We start from the raw sequence: 18,489 nt of genomic DNA, 5'->3' as shown, positions 1-18,489 counted from the left end.
CTCAACAGAGCAAATCTCCATTTCTGGAGCTGTGTGAGGTTCATCTGTGTTGTAATTGTCCCACCTGGCCTCAGGAGAAGCATAAGCTCCAAGGAAAGCACACAAGAAACCCTCCTCTGCCTCTGGGAAAGAATCAATTAGCACAATAATTGCTTATTTCCAGCTCAGTGCTCCTTCTGATTTGTATTTCTTGAGCAGTCAGGAGCACAGTCCTACTTAAAAATGACTGCTGATTAAAGTGTCAGAAGAAGTTTGGTCTGGGGATGTCACAGAGAGGCAAAGAGCAAGAGGGATTGGAGGGGAAAAAAACAAATGAGGACAAGGATTGTGAAGCTACACAGGTATCAAGGTGAGGGGATCTCACAGAAATCAGAAGCAGTTTGGAAATCAGAATGGGAATCTGAGGGAGGTTTGGAACAGTGAGTTACCAAATCAGCATCATCTTAAGATTTTTTGTAAGCCAGATGCCAAGAGCCAAAGCACACAGCACCATTCCTGTCTCCTGCTGCCTCCAGTTTGATGCTGGAGTTTGTTCTACTTTATGCCTGGATTAGAAATCAACTCCATTTAGTTGTTTTCTCACCTCGTGACTTTTTTTTTTTTTTCCCCTGTAAAACTGAAAAGCTCCAATTTTCAACCTTGAGGAAAAGACCAAGGAGTGCTCTTTATGACCACACCAGGGAGCAAGATCTTCTCAGTGATCCCACCAAAAGAACCAGGGAAGAAAGGGCCTCGTGGCCTCCTCACTGAGGTGATCAAGTCAGTAAAGACTGAAAAAAATCAAAGCTCATGGACTGAAGTATCAGGAGAGGAATGAAGACCAAAAAAAAAACCACCAAGAGAGCATCATCACTAAACTCACCCTTTGGTTCCACCCTGAGGGCTGCCTGCAGTCCTAGCCAGGAACCAGGCAGCAGAAGGGGGAAAGGAGCAGAAAAGAGCAGCAAAGCCCAGCAAGGGAGTGGAGGGTTTATGTATGAGGGGCAGCTGCTGTGGTTGGCTGAGCTCAGGCTGGATCAGAAACACCTGGAGGAAGAGCTGGGGACAAGCCATGAGGAGGACCAGGCTGCTCGGTGGTCGAGCCAAGAAGCTGGAGCCACCCCAGGCAGATGGAGGAGTGATGGTGGTTTGTCCTAAATGAAGGGAAGTGGTTCTCCAGGCACCAGGGAGGTTATGGGGAGCCCTTCTCAAAGAGGGGGTGGTGGATTGAGGAAGATTGTGGGCTCCACAGGCTGGGAAAGTCTGACAGAGGAGGATCACAGAGGGTTGTGCTGTTCCTGTGCTGTTCCCCTGACATCAGCTGATGGACATTGCTGGAGCTGGGAGACACAGACTCATCTCAGCCAGAGAAAAGGAGGCTGAGGGGGGATCTGCTCAGTGCTGGTGAAGATCTCCAGGGGGTGGCAGGAGGATGGGGCCAGACTCTGCTCAGGGGTGCCCAGGGACAGGACAAGGGGCAATGGGCACAAACTCGAGCACAGGAGGGTCAAGTTAAACATGAGGAAACACTTCTTGACTCTGAGGGTGGCAGAGCCCTGGGACAGGCTGCCCAGGGGGGTTGTGGAGTCTCCATCCCTGGAGACATTCCAACCCTGGATGTGTTCCTGTGGGATCTGCTCTAGGGGATCCATTCTAGGATCCTATGAAGAACACCCTGAGATCAACAACCAAAGCACAGTTGGAGGGAGGACACCCCCTTTTAAAGAAGGGATTGTCCAAAATAGATTTTCCTGTGTAGCTGACTTCTTTGGAGGGCATGAAGCCAAGGAAACTGAAGTCTGGAGCCCACAAAGCCTGGCCCAGGTCCAGCTCCCATCTGTTGCTAATTTTAATGGTCAAATTATTAAATTTTTAATGAGGCCCCAATCAAATTTTATGAAGGAAATCTGCATGCTTGGGAGATGTCTAAAGCCCTTTTACAGTCTCTGTATGGGATCCCACCTTCCAGGAACCCTCTTACAGGTAGTTGTGCTTCACAAGTTTGGCTTTTACTGGTAGATTTCTTGGAAAAAGCAGCTTTTTCATCACTGGGAGCTGAGATTTCTTCCTGTTCCCTCTTACTCAGCCCTACACTAACAGTGTCCAGGGGTGGGAGGTGGGTGAGCTCCATCTTTCCATCTGCAGGTCAAGTTCTCATTTAAAGACACTGCAAGAAATGCTGGATCAGGCCTTACTTGGGGACTGGGTCAGGATCTGTTCATCTCTACAGAAGGGACACAGCAGGGCCATGCAAAGCTGGGCCCTGACCCATGGCTTGTGGCTGCAGAGAACATGGCAGCTCAGTGCCTGACCCCTGAAACACAGCTTGGCCAGCAGCACCAAAAGGGCATGGAATCATGGAATGGTTTGGGTGGGAAAGGATGCTAAAGATCATCTAGATCCCACCCCCTGCATGGACAGGGACACCTCCCACCAGCCCAGGCTGCTCCAAGCCCCATCCAACCTGCCCTTCAACACTGCCAGGGATGGGGCAGCCACAGCTTCCCTGGGCAACCTGGGCCAGGCTCTCACCACCCTCACACTCCAGAATTCCCTCCTCATGTCTCACCTCAATCTCCCTCTGCCAGTTTTCATCCATCCCCCCTTGTCCTCTCCCTCCCTGCCCTTGTCCCAAGCCCCTCCCCAGCTTTCCTGGAGCCCCTTCAGGCACTGGAAGGTGCTCTAAGGTCTCCCTGGAGCCTCCTCCTCTCCAGGCTGTGGACACCCATCAGCTCCTCTCCCAGCATCTATCACCAGCCTCACCCACGCCCTCATTTCTCATTCTCATTTCTCCTTCCTGCCCTACTAATTTCAAAGCAGACCCAGCTCAGTGCAGCCACCCTGTAGGTTTCTTATCTCCACAGACCTAGAACAGCTTCCTCTTCAGGCCTCCTTGTCTCCAGCTGCCAGCGAGGAGGGAGAGCTCTCCAGTTGCAAAAGGAATCAGGGGGGGTTGAAGTGTCGAGGTGTTTGCATTAACCACAAGAAATCTGACTCCTTGCTGTGCTCTTTGTTCTCAGGCCCTGGGTCCCCCCCACGGATGGGCTCTGAAGAAGCATCACCTGCCCTGGAGGAGGAACTTCTGCAGATGCAGAGCAGGGGAGAGATGGAGCCTGGATATCAGGAAGAAGTTCTGTGCCATGAGGGTGGTGAAGCCCAGGTTGGTCAGAGAGGTGATGGAGGCTCCATCCCTGGAGACCTTCATGGTCAAGCTTGACCAGACTCTGAGCAACCTGGGCTGGTTACAAAGGTCCCTGTGCACTGCAGGGGGGCTGGACTAGGTGGCCTTTGAAGGTCCCTTCCAACCCCTCACCTTCCATGATTCTATGACTCTGTGCTCCAGAGCCAGGCTGGGGCTACAGTGAGTCTCCCCTGTCCAGTCCTGCAGCCCACACAGGCCCCAGGTGTGCTCAGAAGAGGAAGCCTGAGAGGAACAGACCTCATTCCCAGTTTCCCTGCTTGGCCAATTGTCACGGAGATCCTTAGGAACCCCCACAGCTAATGACCAGCCATTCCTGGCCCTTCCAAGCCACAAACCCTTGGAGGGGCAGGGCTGGGACACCTGCCCCTCCCCTGCCCACTCTGCTCCACCTGCAAACAGCTCCTGACACCCCTGCAGACCCCCCTGCCCTCCCTCACCTGTGTCCTTCCATCCACCTGGAGGCTGCTGGGGACATTTGCCTTCAGCCACCTGCTGCGTGGAGGGGCTGGGACACTCAAGCCCAGAAAATGGGTTCAGGTATTTCTGGTCCAGCCCAGCCAGTAAACGAGAGCTCCCAGCACACCAGAGCTCCCAGCACACCAGGGCTCCCAGCACACCAGAGCTCCCAGTACACCAGAGCTCCCAGTACACCAGAGCTCCCAGCACACCAGAGCTCCCAGTACACCAAGTCTCCCAGCACACCAGGGCTCCCAGCACACCAGAGCTCCCAGCACACCAGAGCTCCCAACACACCAGAGCTCCCAGTACACCAGAGCTCCCAGTACACCAGAGCTCCCAGCACACCAGAGCTCCCAGTACACCAGAGCTCCCAGCACACCAGAGCTCCCAGTACACCAGGGCTCCCAGCACACCAGAGCTCCCAGCACACCAGAGCTCCCAGCACACCAGAGCTCCCAGTACACCAGAGCTCCCAGCACACCAGAGCTCCCAGCACACCAGAGCTCCCAGCACACCAGAGCTCCCAGCACACCAGAGCTCCCAGCACACCAGGGCTCCCAGCACACCAGAGCTCCTAATACACCAGAGCTCCCAGTATACCAAGTCTCCCAGCACACCAAGTCTCCCAGCACACCAGAGCTCCCAGCACACCAGAGCTCCCAGCACACCAGAGCTCCCAGCACACCAGAGCTCCTAATACACCAGAGCTCCCAGTACACCAAGTCTCCCAGCACACCAGGGCTCCCAGCACACCAGAGCTCCCAGTACACCAGAGCTCCCAGTATACCAAGTCTCCCAGCACACCAGAGCTCCCAGTACACCAGAGCTCCCAGCACACCAGAGCTCCCAGCACACCAGAGCTCCCAACACACCAGAGCTCCCAGTACACCAGAGCTCCCAGTATACCAAGTCTCCCAATACACCAGAGCTCCCAGCACACCAGAGCTCCCAGCACACCAGAGCTCCCAATACACCAGAGTTCCCAGTATACCAAGTCTCCCAGTACACCAGGGCTCCCAGCACACCAGAGCTCCCAGTATACCAAGTCTCCCAATACACCAGAGCTCCCAGCACACCAGAGCTCCCAGCACACCCAAGCTCCTCATTTCCCCAGCTCCAGCCCCCAGCCTGCATCCCTGCCCAGGCTCTGCCCACCCTCCTCAGCCACGTCCACCTTGCCAGAACCTCCCACCTCCTCCAAGAGGTACCAAAGAACAGGCTCCTCTTTGCCAACCAAGCCTCTAACTTCAGCCAGAAATGCAGCTTGGGCTCATTACAGAACAGAACAACCCATTTCAGCCACCCTGAGGCTCTCAGACACTTCTGTAGGACACTTGGAGGCACCTTCCCTCTTGCCCAGTCTCCCCAGTTGCTAAATGAAAGCAATGGAAACCTTTAGTGGGGCATTTTCCCCTGGGATACCCAGAACTCAAGGCCACGATTTTGCAAGGAGATGTCAACTTCAGCAAGTCTGATTTCTTCCAAGATCTCCAAGGGAACATTTCCATAAGCTCCCAGTCCTTGCAAGGGGCTCCAGGAAAGCTGGGGAGGGGGTTTCAGCAGGGAAGGTGGTGATGGGACAAGGGGTGATGGTTTGAAACTGAGAGAGGGGAGACTTGAGGTGAGATAGGAGGAAGAAATTCTTCACTCTGAGGGTGGGGAGGAACTGGAATTGGGCAACCCAGGGAGGTTGTTGATGCCCCATCCCTGGAGGTTTTTAAGGCCAGGCTGGATGAGGTTTTGTGCAGCCTGGTGTAGTGGGAGGTGTCCCTGCTCATGGCAGGGGGGGTTGGAACTGGATGATCTTGAAGGTCCCTTCCAACCTGGGTGATTCTATGAGCTGGGGTATTTTTTTCACAGCTTTTGTCACACCTGAAAGTGAAGCAGCCCCTGAACCTGAAATATTGACCACCCTGTTTCCCATCCAATTTAAATGACTGCTTGGCTGGAGGGAGGGAAAAGAAACAAAAAACAAACCCCCCAAAACAACCAAACCCCAACACTTCAACATCTTCCTCCCTTTTAAACTCCTTCTTACAACCCCTGTGGGGATGGGGGTAGTTTTTGACCAAGCACTTTTGAAGAGGAGCATTTTCAGTGCCTGTTTTCACAAAGGAGAGAAGAAATCTGCCCCATTTCTGCACCATCCACCCCCCTTCCCAGGGCTCCCACCAGGAAATTCAGGCTTCCAGTGGGAATTCCAATCCCGGGGTAAAGATGCAAAAGGAGAAATCATTGCACTGCTTTGAAAAGGTGTCCTAAAAAGGTGAATGGGTCAGCAGGGCTGCAGAAATCCAGGCTGGAAAGGGCTTGAGGAGTTCTCTGTGTCCTTCCTCTGGCACCAACTCACTGGGATCCCCTCCTGAGAGAGTCCCTGGGTTTGGTGAATTCCTCCTTTACCAAATAAATAAAGAGAGCAGCAAGGGAGAAGAGCTTTTAATTGATTTTTTTTTTTCCCCTTTCTTTCTTCCTTTCTTTGCTCAAAATCAAATCCCTTCTCATAATAAACGAGGCTTTGACTGAAGGGGTTTTGTTGTGGTTTGGGTTGTGGTGTTTTTTTTTTCCCCCCCATCAAGCAGCCAGGACAAACGTTGCTTGGCAGGAATCCCCAGGGGAGCCTCAGACCTGGCTGGGCTGAGGTCAGTGCAGCTCATGTCCCAGGCTTTGGCAGGATTCCCTGCTGCTCTCTGGAAGCTCCACCCAAGGAGGGCAAAGAGAGAGTGGATGATCAAACCCACCGTCTAATTTTCTCCTCCCAAAGGGATGAGTTGCATCAGCAGGAAGCTCAGTCCCCGGAGCACAGACCTGTGTGTGGTTCTGCCTCTGACCTTCTGGGCTTTTGGAACAAGGTCAACAGCTCTAGGAGCAAATAAGATCTTGGGAATCGTTTCTTCCCAGAAGGGGTTGGTCAAAAACTGGAACAGGCTGCCCAGGGGAGTGGTAGAGTCACCACAGAATCATGGAATGGTTTGGGTGGGAAGGGACCTGAAAGATCATCTAGATCCAACCCCCCTGCATGGGCAGGGACACCTCCCACCAGCCCAGGCTGCTCCAAGCCCCATCCAACCTGCCCTTCAACACTGCCAGGGATGGGGCAGCCACAACCTCTCTGAGGTTAAAACATCTCTGAGGTTTTCACCACCACCCCTGGAGGTGTTTCCAAGCCCTGGAGATGTGGTGCTGAGGGACACGGGTCAGCACTGGACTGGGGAGAGCTGGGTTAATGGTTGGACTGGGTGATCTGAAAGGTCTTTTCCAACCAGAATGATTCAATGAGAGCCCAGCAGCCAAGGCAAGGCACTGATCTGGCACATCCCACTGCAAACTTCCACCCAAAAAGATTCCCACACCAACCCTGGCTGCCTGTGCTGGGGGTTGTTCCCCTGAGAGCCCCCAGAGAAGCTGGTTGTGCCCTCTGGGCCCTGCTGAGAGAGCTGGGAGTGGATGAGTTAAAGGCTTAATGGAGCAATTCGTGCCCTGCTGAGAGAGAGACCCAGGCAGGATGGGAAAGTGCAGAGGGGACAGCATCCAAAATGCAGCAGCCAAGTGACCAGCTGAAAGGAGCCCACCAAAAACCAGAGCGACACAGTCAGAGAGTGGGGGGGTTGGGAGGGACCTCTGGAGATCACCCAGTCCAACCCCTGCTAGAGCAGGATCCCCTAGAGCAGATCCCACAGGAACACCTCCAGGTTGGGAATGTCTCCAGGGATGGAGACTCCACAGCCTCCCTGGGCAGCCTGTCCCAGGGCTCTGTCACCCTCACACTCAAGAAGTGTTTCCCTATATTTAACTTGACCCTCCTGTGCTGCAGTTTGTGCCCATTGCCCCTTGTCCTGTCCCTGGGCACCCCTGAGCAGAGTCTGGCCCCATCCTCCTGCCACCCCCTGGAGATCTTCACCAGCACTGACCAGATCCCCCCTCAGCCTCCTTTTCTCCCAGCTGAGCAGCCCCAGCTCTCCCAGCCTTTCCTCCCAGGCAGATGCTCCAGCCCCCTCAGCATCTCTGCAGCCCTTCCAACAACCCCTGTCCTTGTTCCAGCTGCACCAAAGATGGATGCAGATTTGACCACCTCAATCACAGGTCCTGGCACACAACAAGACTCCAAATATCTGCTGGCCTTCTTGGGTTGTGTCCATCCCTGACAGCTCTGGGGGGAGAGGGGCTGGGGGGTGGGAGAGGGGCTGGGGGGTGGGAGAGGGGCTGGTGGGGGGGAGAGGGGCTGGTGGGTGCAGGGAGCAGCAGCATGAGGGTCCCAGAGAAGGGCTCCTTTCTCATGGAATACTTTCTCCACCCAGTCATTTCCTTACCTCATCCAAACACAGGCACATTCCTGATCTTTAACTGTTTGGGCTTTTTGCAGAAAAGCCAAAGCTGGCTGAGGCACTTTTTTAAGGCCAGACATTCCGAGTGCTGAAAAAACATATTCAAAGGAAATAGTAAAGGGAGAAGTTTTTTTTTAACTTTTCCTGCCCTATTTTTACAGTTTCCTGTCAACGTCTTAGCCTGATGAAACCTGAGATAGAGCTCCAGGCACAACCCTCCTGCAAGGGCTCCCTGCTCCAGCAGCATCTGAGGCAGCCTCTGCTTTCAGCCCTTGCAGAAAGAGGCTCCAGGTTTGGGTGAACTGGGAAACCAGGCAGTTATTTTTGTGCCACTTTTCTCCCACAAGGATCAGCAGGTTCAACATCAGGATACTCTTGGTCATGGATACCCCTCCCTCCAGTGAGAATGTGGAATCATAGAACCATAGACTCCCTGACTGGTTTGGGTTGGAAGGGACCTTCAAGATCATTAGATCCAACCCCCTGCATGGGCAGGGACACCTCCCACCAGCCCAGGCTGCTCCAAGCCCCATCCAACCTGCCCTTCAACACTGCCAGGGATGGGGCAGCCACAGCTTCCCTGGGCAACCTGGGCCAGGCTCTCCCCACCCTCACACTCCAGAATTCCCTCCTCATGTCTCACCTCAATCTCCCTCTGCCAGTTTTCATCCATCCCCCCTTGTCCTCTCCCTCCCTGCCCTTGTCCCAAGCCCCTCCCCAGCTTTCCTGGAGCCTGGGCTGGTGGGAGGTGTCCCTGCCCATGCAGGGGGTTGGATCTAGATGGTCTTTCAGGTCCCTTCCCACCCAACCCATCCCATGATTCTATGATTTAAGCAGCAGAAGAACTGCCTAAGGCAGCTGTGAATTTTCATATCTGTAGGTGATTAAGAGCAAGTTATACAAATATTGGTCTAATTCTGGTAGTCAGACTTGTCTGAGGGCAAGAGAAGTCCCAAATGATCTCCTGTGTTCCCTCCAGCTGTAGCTTTTCCAGTGACAGACACTCCAGGCTGCATCTAAACAGAATCCATGATCCAAAATACCATCTTGGAGCACACAGATGGATGCTGGGGAATGTCTCAGCATCAACTGCACTTTAATCCCCTCATACTTCCAGATGGTGGGAATATTGTAGGACACCCCATTAGTCTTGCTTCTAAGGCCCCTCCAATCCCTTCTCCTAAGGGGAGTTATTGAGTGGCTTTTGTCTCAGCTTTTCTGTTTCCTCCTAAAAATGATCCCCCCCCCTTGATATTCAGTCTAATTTGGGGGCTTAGGAGAGACACGAAGCAGCCACACAGGATGTGTCTGATCCCCACGGAAAAGCCCTGGCAGGAAGGAGCCAACAGGAACGTGGGCACTTTGCTCCTTCCCTTCTAACTCAGGTCACCATCCTGACCACCCAAAATGCTGCTCCTAGTGAAGCAACCCACAGGGATGGATGTTTGTCATAGAACCATGGGATGGGTTGGGTGGGAAGGGACCTTCAAGATCATCTAGATCCACCCCCCTGCATGGGCAGGGACACCTCCCACCAGCCCAGGTTGCTCCAAGCCCCATCCAACCTGCCCTTCAACACTGCCAGGGATGGGGCAGCCACAGCTTCCCTGGGCAACCTGGGCCAGGCTCTCCCCACCCTCACACTCCAGAATTCCCTCCTCCATGTGTTTGAAACACTGTGTGCAACAAGACCCAGTGAGGACTTTGCTTTCTTTCCTAACAAAGAGCCAAGACTCAGACACTAGATGCCAGCTGTAAGTTTGCTTTTGCCCTGCCATGGACACAATCCCTTCCCAGGCTCTTCACGGGACTTGGGAACAACCAGGCAAGGCTTCAAGAGCTCTGCTGGCCTTCAGCTCAGCTCAGAAGTGGCAGAATGATGATGACAGAATGGTTTGGGTTGGAAGGGACCTTCAAGATCATCTAGTTCCCATCAAGTGTTTGCACTGAGGAACACCACCCCAAGAGTGTGATGGTTAAACTTGAGGCAACCTTGTGCCATGAAGAGGAGAGGACATGGAGCCCTGGCAAGAACCTCCTGCCCCAGACAAACCATAGGCCCCACAGTCTCCACAAAGACCAAGATGCTTCCTCTCAAAACCTTTTCTTCCAAACCCAAAAGCTAAGTTCTCTCCCACGAGGGAGCAGGTGGCACCCACAGGGAAGGCAGGAAAAGACCCAAATGAAACCTCATCCCTGGAACACCAGAGGAGCTCCCCCACCTTCACCCCAGTCAAATCTTGTCCCTTTTTACAACCCTTTTTTTCCTACTTGAAAGAGGGTGAAATCAGAAACATGACATCAAAATGTTGCCTTTTTTTTTTTTTTTGCTTTTCCCAATAAAGCTATTTTTTTGGTAATAAAAAACTGGCCTCTTTCCCCACAGATTCATTTTTCCTGGACTGCAGCTTTTCCTCCAACACTGATGTCATGGGAGCTCATGTTACCAAAGGCTGCTGGGGTTGTACAATATATTCACTGATCCTTCATCCCTGAAGATGTCTGTAGAGGGAGGAAATGATGCTAAAAACCCTCTGAGTACCTCGTTATGAAGGTATTTACCTCTGAAGTGGAGTATTTCCTGAATGAGGTGTGAAAGCAGGCAGATTGCTTCCCTTACAAAGCAGCCTCTCACTGGAGCCCTAAGATGTTGAACATGCAGCTCCTGGAGGGCAGAGCAGGAGGAGGGACTCGATTTATGACACTTTAGAAAAGAAAAAGTGTCTCTTTTCAGGCTTCTAGCAAAAGAAATGCAAAAGCAAATCACAGCTCGAATGGATTTGTGGGGTTTCAGTGTCTACCAGTGCAGATGGGCTCGATTTTCAGTGCTTGCCAGTTCAAACTGACCCCCCAGAGGCTGTAGGAAAGGCCACCTCCAGAGAGCAGAGGAAATGCTAAAGGCCACACCAGAAAAGAACACTAATTGTGCAAAGGTAACGAGCTCTTCAGAGAATCCTGAGCTCCTCAGCACAGGGGTCAGCTGGGCTAAAGCAGCATTCTGAAATAAGTTGGTATCTTTCATAGAATCACAGAGTCATGGAATGGTTTGGGTGGGAAGGGACCTCAAAGATCACCTAGATCCAAACCCCCCTGCATGGGCAGGGACACCTCCCACCAGCCCAGGTTGCTCCAAGCCCCATCCAACCTGCCCTTCAACACTGCCAGGGATGGGGCAGCCACAGCTTCCCTGGGCAACCTGGGCCAGGCTCTCACCACCCTCACACTCCAGAATTCCCTCCTCATGTCTCACCTCAATCTCCCTCTTCCAGTCTTCATCCATCCCCCCTTGTCCTCTCCCTCCCTGCCCTTGTCCCAAGTCCCTCCCCAGCTTTCCTGGAGCCCCTTCAGGCACTGGAAGCTGCTCTAAGGTCTCCCTGGAGCCTTCTCTTCTCCAGGCTGAACCCCCCAACTCTCCCAGCCTGCCTTCATGGGACAGATCTTTGTGTGGTGTTACCTTATTTTACACATCACCCTCTGGGATGGTGGCACCAGGCTGTGCCCTGCAGCAGGAGAAGCCTAAGGACAACTCTCCTTACACTCCTCAGCCATGAACAGATTGTGAGGATTGATGGGTCTGAGTCCAGCATCAACCAGGCCAGCACGTGGCAACCAGAGACTCTTCCCTACACACCCTACTACCCATGGATTAGCCACAACACGTCCCCTGAAAGCTCTTCCTGCTTGGTTTGAAGATTCCAGAGTTGGAATCCCCTTGATTGAATGTAGGGAAGTCCACAGCCCACACATCTGTGGCAGAACTGACCTCCCCTCTGCACACACGTACCCAGCTGTGCTACTGGGGCATCACCACAGAGCCCTGACCCAGAACTTGTGCTGCTTCATGTGAAGTCGGTGGGTTTTCAGGCTCTGCTTTGATTGAAGCACAGAATCATGGAATGCCAGGTTGGAAAGGACCTCAAGGCCCATCTGGTCCAACCTTTCCAGGTAGGAACACAGTTTCCATGAGATGGCTCAGCACCTTCTCAAGCTGAGTCTTAAAAGTGCTCAGCGTTGGGGATCCCACCACTTCCCTGGGGAGGTTATTCCAAGCTCAGGCTGTTAATCTTCAAAAAAAAAAAGCCCCTTTGGGAACAAGACTCAGAGCTACAGTGAGAGCTGTGGATGATCCGTGCTGCCTCCAAACCTGCTACTTGAGTCTCCTGCTGCTGGAGACTCCCAAGGAACCTTGTAAACACATCAAACCCCACCTGAACTGGATAAACTGGCCAGAAACCCCACAGTGGTCAAGTCTGGTGCTGAGGGACCTCATCTTACCAGGCCTGCTGATAGAGCAGGGATTCATTTTCCCCTTGGAAGGGTTAAGTTCTTTGCTCTCACACTAATTACTCTCCTAGGTCAGTCACAACCACCTCACCTGGCTGCAAAATCCCAGCCAGGAGCCTCTTGGAAAAGTGTAACTTTTAACATCTCTTAGTAAAGCAAGAGCCCTGTTTGTCTTGGCAGGGAAGAGCCGTGTATACACAGCTGGAGAGCTTGTTTTGTCTCTCAGTACAAGTCTGGACTAAACCAAATCTCTAAAGGCTTTGTAAAAATGCTCTCTTTATTTAAAGAATTTTATACATTACAAGATGTCTCCAAAAGTCTGGCCCTGCTCAGCCCCCTTCTTTCCTTGCCTCTTCCACTCTCTCTCCTACTCCCTCCACTACCACAGAGTCAGGAGAAGGGATTTTTCAGCCCCTCCTGCCATTGCTGTGGCCAGAAGTTTCTTTAAGACACTTCCAGCTTTCCTTCCAAATGCAGCCAATGGCCTTTTGGATTTCTGAATCTCAATATTTCACGTCCCTGGGAGCTAAAAAAATGAGAAGCAGCTCCACAGACACAGTCCTGGAGCTGGGGTTTAGGGTTTTAGAAATCAGAGAATTCCAGACTGGTTTGGGTTGGAATGACCTTGAAGAGCATCCAGTCCCAACCCCCTGCATGGGCAGGGACACCTCCCACCAGCCCAGGCTGCTCCAAGCCCCATCCAACCTGCCCTTCAACACTGCCAGGGATGGGGCAGCCACAGCTTCCCTGGGCAACCTGGGCCAGGCTCTCACCACCCTCACACTCCAGAATTCCCTCCTCATGTCTCACCTCAATCTCCCTCTGCCAGTTTTCATCCATCCCCCCTTGTCCTCTCCCTCCCTGCCCATGTCCCAAGTCCCTCCCCAGCTTTCCTGTTGTGTTCTGAGCATTCCTGCTGGCCCCTGGTCAAGCAGGGTGACTGATGCCTGGGCTACCAGCAACCAACCACTCTTTCTATCTCACCCTCTAAATCCCATTGCCTGGAACCCTCAACCTGGAAAAAAAACCCACCATTAAAAGCAAGAACAGTCCAACCTTTGGCCACAGAGTTAAACAGAATCAGCCCAATCTCAGGAAAAGGAGAGGCTAGAAAAGCAGGATATTTCCAGGGTGCTTTGATCTCAATCTTGAGAGTCTGCACATGAGCTTCATGTTTCAGTTTCATTTCTGCTCCGTGCCCCTCTGGCCCTTGCCAACAACCAGAACAGAGTCCTGGGATGTCCAGCTAAGCCAAAAGGGAGAATTTTCCCCTCTCAGCCAAAACCTCAGTCCCACCCACGCTGCCCAAATGGAAGTGGATCCAGGCACTCAACACACACGGGCTGGTTCACATCCAGCAAAGCCACCTGGCACCAAGAGCCAGCTCCTTCAACCAGGGTGCTTCGTGGGGCTGGTTTGGTTCATCCTGGGGGAGCAGCTGGCGTGGAACCAAGTGAGGTTTGCAACCCACCAGAGCTGCCTTCTGTTTGCCTTGGAAAGGTCCTGGCACAGAAAACCTTCAGTCCTGCTCACAACTGTCAATATTTTTCAAAGAAATACAGGACTAAATGATCCCAAAAAAACCCCCAGGATTTTGCAAAGGTTGGGATGTTGACTTGAGGTCCCATGGTCATTTGAAAATTGTTTTCTACCCATCCCAAAGGAGAGGGGAGTGAGATGTTGAGGGGGTGTTTGGCTGCTGGTTGGGGCTGACCCACCACATCATTTTTTGGCTGATGTTTCTTCTTCTTGCTCTCTGAGTGTTTAGGAAGTGACTGGTGGTGTTTGGGAAAGGATTGATGGTGTCACCTCCCCTTCACGGGGAGGCTGTGGTAGGAGGATCCTGGCATTTCTAAGCCAATCCCAGGTTATCAAGCCAAGAAACAGTGAAATTCCCAAGAGAAAAAAAAAAAAAGAACAACTCAGCACGGGGGGGGGTTGCTGATGTTCACCCAAGAGCTACGAGGGGTCACACCTGGAGTGAGGAGGATCCAGAGACACCCAACCAGCCCTGCAGTCACTGGGAACTTCCCATCCTACATGTGTACTAACCAGGGACCCCAGGGAGTGCTTTGGGCATGAGGGTGGCACTTGGGGCAGAAATCCACATCAAACCGAGTGTCCTTCGTGCACGTTATTAGATACACAACTGCTGGTCCCAGAGAACCCTGGAATGCTTTGGGTGGGAAAGGACCTTCAAGATCATCTAGATCCAACCCCCCTGCATGGGCAGGGACACCTCCCACCAGCCCAGGTTGCTCCCAGCATCCACCTCCAGGGATGGAGCAGCCACAATTCCCAGCTCCATCCATCCCTCCCTCCCGGCCACCACCGCGTCCCAGGAGCTCCCTTTGTCCCCGGGGTGTGGGGATGGGGCTCCCACCCTCCCCGCAGGGTTGCCCCTCTGTCTGGGCAGCACAGGGGACAGGGCCCCGTCCCAGCAGGGACGGTTGGGTGGGATCAGCTCCTCACCTCTCTCGCACTGGGGGCCGGTGAACCCGTAGACACAAGCGCAGCGGTTGGGTCCGATGCAGCGCCCTCCGTTCTGGCACCCGCTCTCACAGACGGCTGGGGGGGGGGAGAGAGGGAGACACCAGTCAGCTCTGCTCTTTGGTGAACCACTTTGTCAGACCTGTGCTGCTGGCAGGACTTGGAACGTCACCCTCGTGGTTGCTGTTCACCCATCAGGGGTCTCCAGCCCTCTTGGTGTTGTTCACCCATCAAGGATCTCCTCCTCTCCTGGTGTTGTTCACCCACCAGGAGGAATCTCCTCCCCTCTTGGTGTTGTTCACCCACCAGGAGGAACCTCCTCCTCTCTTGGTGTTGTTCACCCATCAAGAATCCCCTGCTCTCTTGGTGTTGTTCACCCATCAAGGATCTCCTCCCCTCTTGGTGTTGTTCACCCATCAAGAATCTCCTCCTCTCCTGGTGTTGTTCACCCACCAGGAGGAACCTCCTCCTCTTTTGGTGTTGTTCACCCATCAAGGATCTCCTCCCCTCTTGCTGTTGTTCACCCATCAGGAGGAACCTCCTCCCTTCTTGGTGTTGTTCACCCATCAGGAGGAACCTCCTCCCTTCTTGGTGTTGTTCACCCATCAGGAGGAACCTCCTCCCTTCTTGGTGTTGTTCACCCATCAGGAGGAACCTCCTCCCCTCTTGGTGTTGTTCACCCATCAAGGATCTCCTCCCCTCTTGCTGTTGTTCACCCATCAAGAATCCCCTCCCCTCTTGCTGTTGTTCACCCATCAGGAGTCTCCTCCATGCACTGAACATGCAAAATCCTGATTATTTCTTCCCCCCCCTTCCCTGCACTATTTATTTTATCATTTCCCTGGATTGTTTCTTTCCCCCCCCCTCCCGTTTATGAACAAAACCATTTATAACAAAGGCCTTTAAGCTCTTCTTTCACCCGAGAGGATTTCCCTACACTCAGCTCATTCAGGTCAGCCTTGGGATTTAAATGTCAAGGTCAAGATGGGGCTGATAGAAACTGCAAATGTCTGAGTGACAGCAGGGACCTGGGAGGAGAAGAGCCTGGTCATTCCAGCCCACACCCCCAGGGCAAAAGAGAACCAGTCTGAGCCACACATAAATATTCCCTGACTTCAAATGAGAGCTGCTGCCCTCAGCTGAAAGCCTGAAGTCAGTAGGTAGGACTCCTACAGTAGGTAGGACTGAAGCCAAAAGTAGGTTGCAGATTCATTAGGTGCTGGCCTGAGGTTGAGCTAATTGGGGAGGTTGTAGGAACATCTCTGCACGTGTCAGGAGCAACTGCTGGTTGTGACAGACACCACTGACCTACTAAAATCTCAGCAAATCTAATGACTAATTAGAGAAGGACTGTTATGGTACTTCCTAAAGTTCCTAAAGCTTCTGAGCTACTTGTTGCTCAGGTTGCACAGGGAACTGAGCAACCTGGACTGGTGACAGGTGTCCCTGCCCATGCAGGGGGTGGGAACTGGGTGATCTTGAAGGTCCTTTCCGACCTAAATCAGTCTGAGATTCTATTCTAAGCTGGGGAGGGACATGGGACAAGGGCAGGAGGGAGAGGACAAGGGGGGATGGATGAAAACTGGCAGAGGAAGATGGAGGTGAGACATGAGAAGGGAATTCTGGAGTGTGAGGGTGGTGAGAGCCTGGCCCAGGTTGCCCAGGGAAGCTGTGGCTGCCCCATCCCTGGCAGTGTTGAAGGGCAGGTTGGATGGGGCTTGGAGCAGCCTGGGCTGGTGGGAGGTGTCCCTGCCCGTGCAGGGGGTGGGACTGGATGATCTTTCAGGTCCCTTCCAACCCAAACCATCCCATGACTCTATGATCCTCACCACCACCAGCACATCACAGACGAGAAGAAGACAATCCCATGAAAGGTGAGGTCCAAACCATCCTGTCCAGTTCCTCACTGTGACCATCCCTGGGTCTAGAGCCAAACTGGGAGCTGCAGAGAGCCCAGGTCCTGGCGTGTTTCACAACCTTCAGAGCCTACACCCACCTCAGAGCCAAGCAGACCCAAATCTGCTCTGCTGGGACACTGCCAGGGGGACTCTCCATTGTTCTCCACCCTCTCTCAGTGATGTCCTGCCAAGAGCTGAACCACCCTGAAAACTCCACTGAGGATATTCTAGGTGGAGCTGGTAGCAGCACATAATTAAGGTTGCCTGGAGAATTCCACCATAAACCCAGGTTTGCTGTTACTCCTGATTTTCCCAAGCTTCAGCTGGACAGAATGAAATGTTCCATCTGCTGTGTCTGCTCCAGTGGAACTTTCTTTCTTTCTTTTCTGGACAGTTTCAGCAAAAAAAAAATATATAAAATAAAATGAATCCATCATCACTGAGAAAAAGTTTAGAGGAAAGAGGGTGGTTTGCCCATCTCTTGAAACATTGCCCAGGGAATTTGAGCTGCTCCCATTGATCCAGGGAGGTGGAATTGCCCTGGAAAGCTTCATTTGATCAGAGATTCTTTCAGAACTATTGGGCAAAGTTGCTTCCTAGACACTTCTAAAGAGATGGCCCCTGAGTTGTTTGGGTAATTCCAAGTTGTTTGTTCACTCTACAATGTGAACAGGGAATGATTTCAAAATTCCAAATATCTTTTTGGGGGGAAACTAGAGGGAAAAGTTGAATGTTAGAGTTTTTCTTCTAATGGAAAGAAGATTTCACAGGAGCTAAAAGGAATCACGGAATTGTCAGAGTTGGAAGAGAGAGATCTAGATGATCTAGGGATCTAGATGATGTAGGGATTATCCAGTCCAACCCCCCAGGGCCCCCTGGAGCACATTCCCCAGGGCTGCATCCAGGTGGGTCTGAAATATCTCCAGGGATGGAGACTCCACAGCCTCCCTGGGCAGCCTGGCCCAGGGCTCTGCCACCCTCACCCTAAGGAAGTTTCTCCTCATCTTCAGATGGACCTTCCCGTGTTCCAGTTTGTGCCATTGCCCCTTGTCCTGTCACAGGGAACTACTGCAAAGAGCCTGACTCCATCCTCCTGACACTCCCCCCTTAGATATTTGTAGGCAATAATAAGGTCTCCCCTCAGCCTTCCCTTCTCCAGGCTGGACAGTCCCAGCTCTCCCAGCCTTTCCTCATCAGGGAGATGCTCCAATCCCCCTGTCATCAGCAGTTCCCTGTCTCTCTTGGACTGGGGAGCCCAGAACTGGTCCCAGTTCTCCAGCTGTGGCCTCACCAGGGCAGAGCAGAGAGGGAGAATGACCTGCCTCAACCTCCTGGCCTCACTCTTCCCTATGCACCCCAGGATTGCCTTGGCCCTCCTGGCCACAAGGGCACATTCCTGGCTCATGGATCATTTACCAAGACTCCCAGATCCTTCTCTTCAGACCTGCTTTCCAGCAGGTCCACCCCCAACCTATACTGGTGCACGGGGTTCTTCCTCCCCAGGTGCAGGACCCTAAATTTGCCCTTGTTGAACCTCAGGAGGTTCTTCTCCACCCAGCTCTCCTCCCTCAAAAAAACCACTCCCAGGGAATATCCCATTAACTAAAACCATTTGCAGAGAAAATATCTATATCTATATACCTATATACCTATATATCTATATACCTATATATCTATATACCTATATATCTATATATATCTATGTATCTACGTATCTATATCTCTATATCTATATCTATTTATCTCTATATCTATATCTATTTATCTATATCTATATACCTATATATATCTATATCTATCTATATCTATTTATCTATATCTATATACCTATATATATCTATACCTATTTATCTAT

At 52.4% G+C, this 18,489-nt stretch overlaps 1 protein-coding gene across 1 annotated transcript in view; it reads right to left on the bottom strand.

The window, feature by feature from the left end:
- LOC127394028 (fibrillin-2-like) overlaps positions 1-18,489 on the bottom strand; it is a 101,371-nt gene that overhangs the window by 62,790 nt on the left and 20,092 nt on the right. The window contains exon 5 of the mRNA XM_051639725.1: positions 14,719-14,814. Within this exon, the coding sequence (XP_051495685.1) occupies positions 14,719-14,814 (96 nt within the window). The remainder of the gene's footprint in view (positions 1-14,718; positions 14,815-18,489) is intronic.

The sequence above is a fragment of the Apus apus genome, chromosome 24, assembly GCF_020740795.1.
Source record: "Apus apus isolate bApuApu2 chromosome 24, bApuApu2.pri.cur, whole genome shotgun sequence".
Classification (NCBI taxonomy): Eukaryota; Metazoa; Chordata; class Aves; order Apodiformes; family Apodidae; genus Apus; species Apus apus.
The sequence above is the reverse complement of the archived record's forward strand: the minus strand, read 5'-3'. Positions and strand labels throughout refer to the sequence as shown.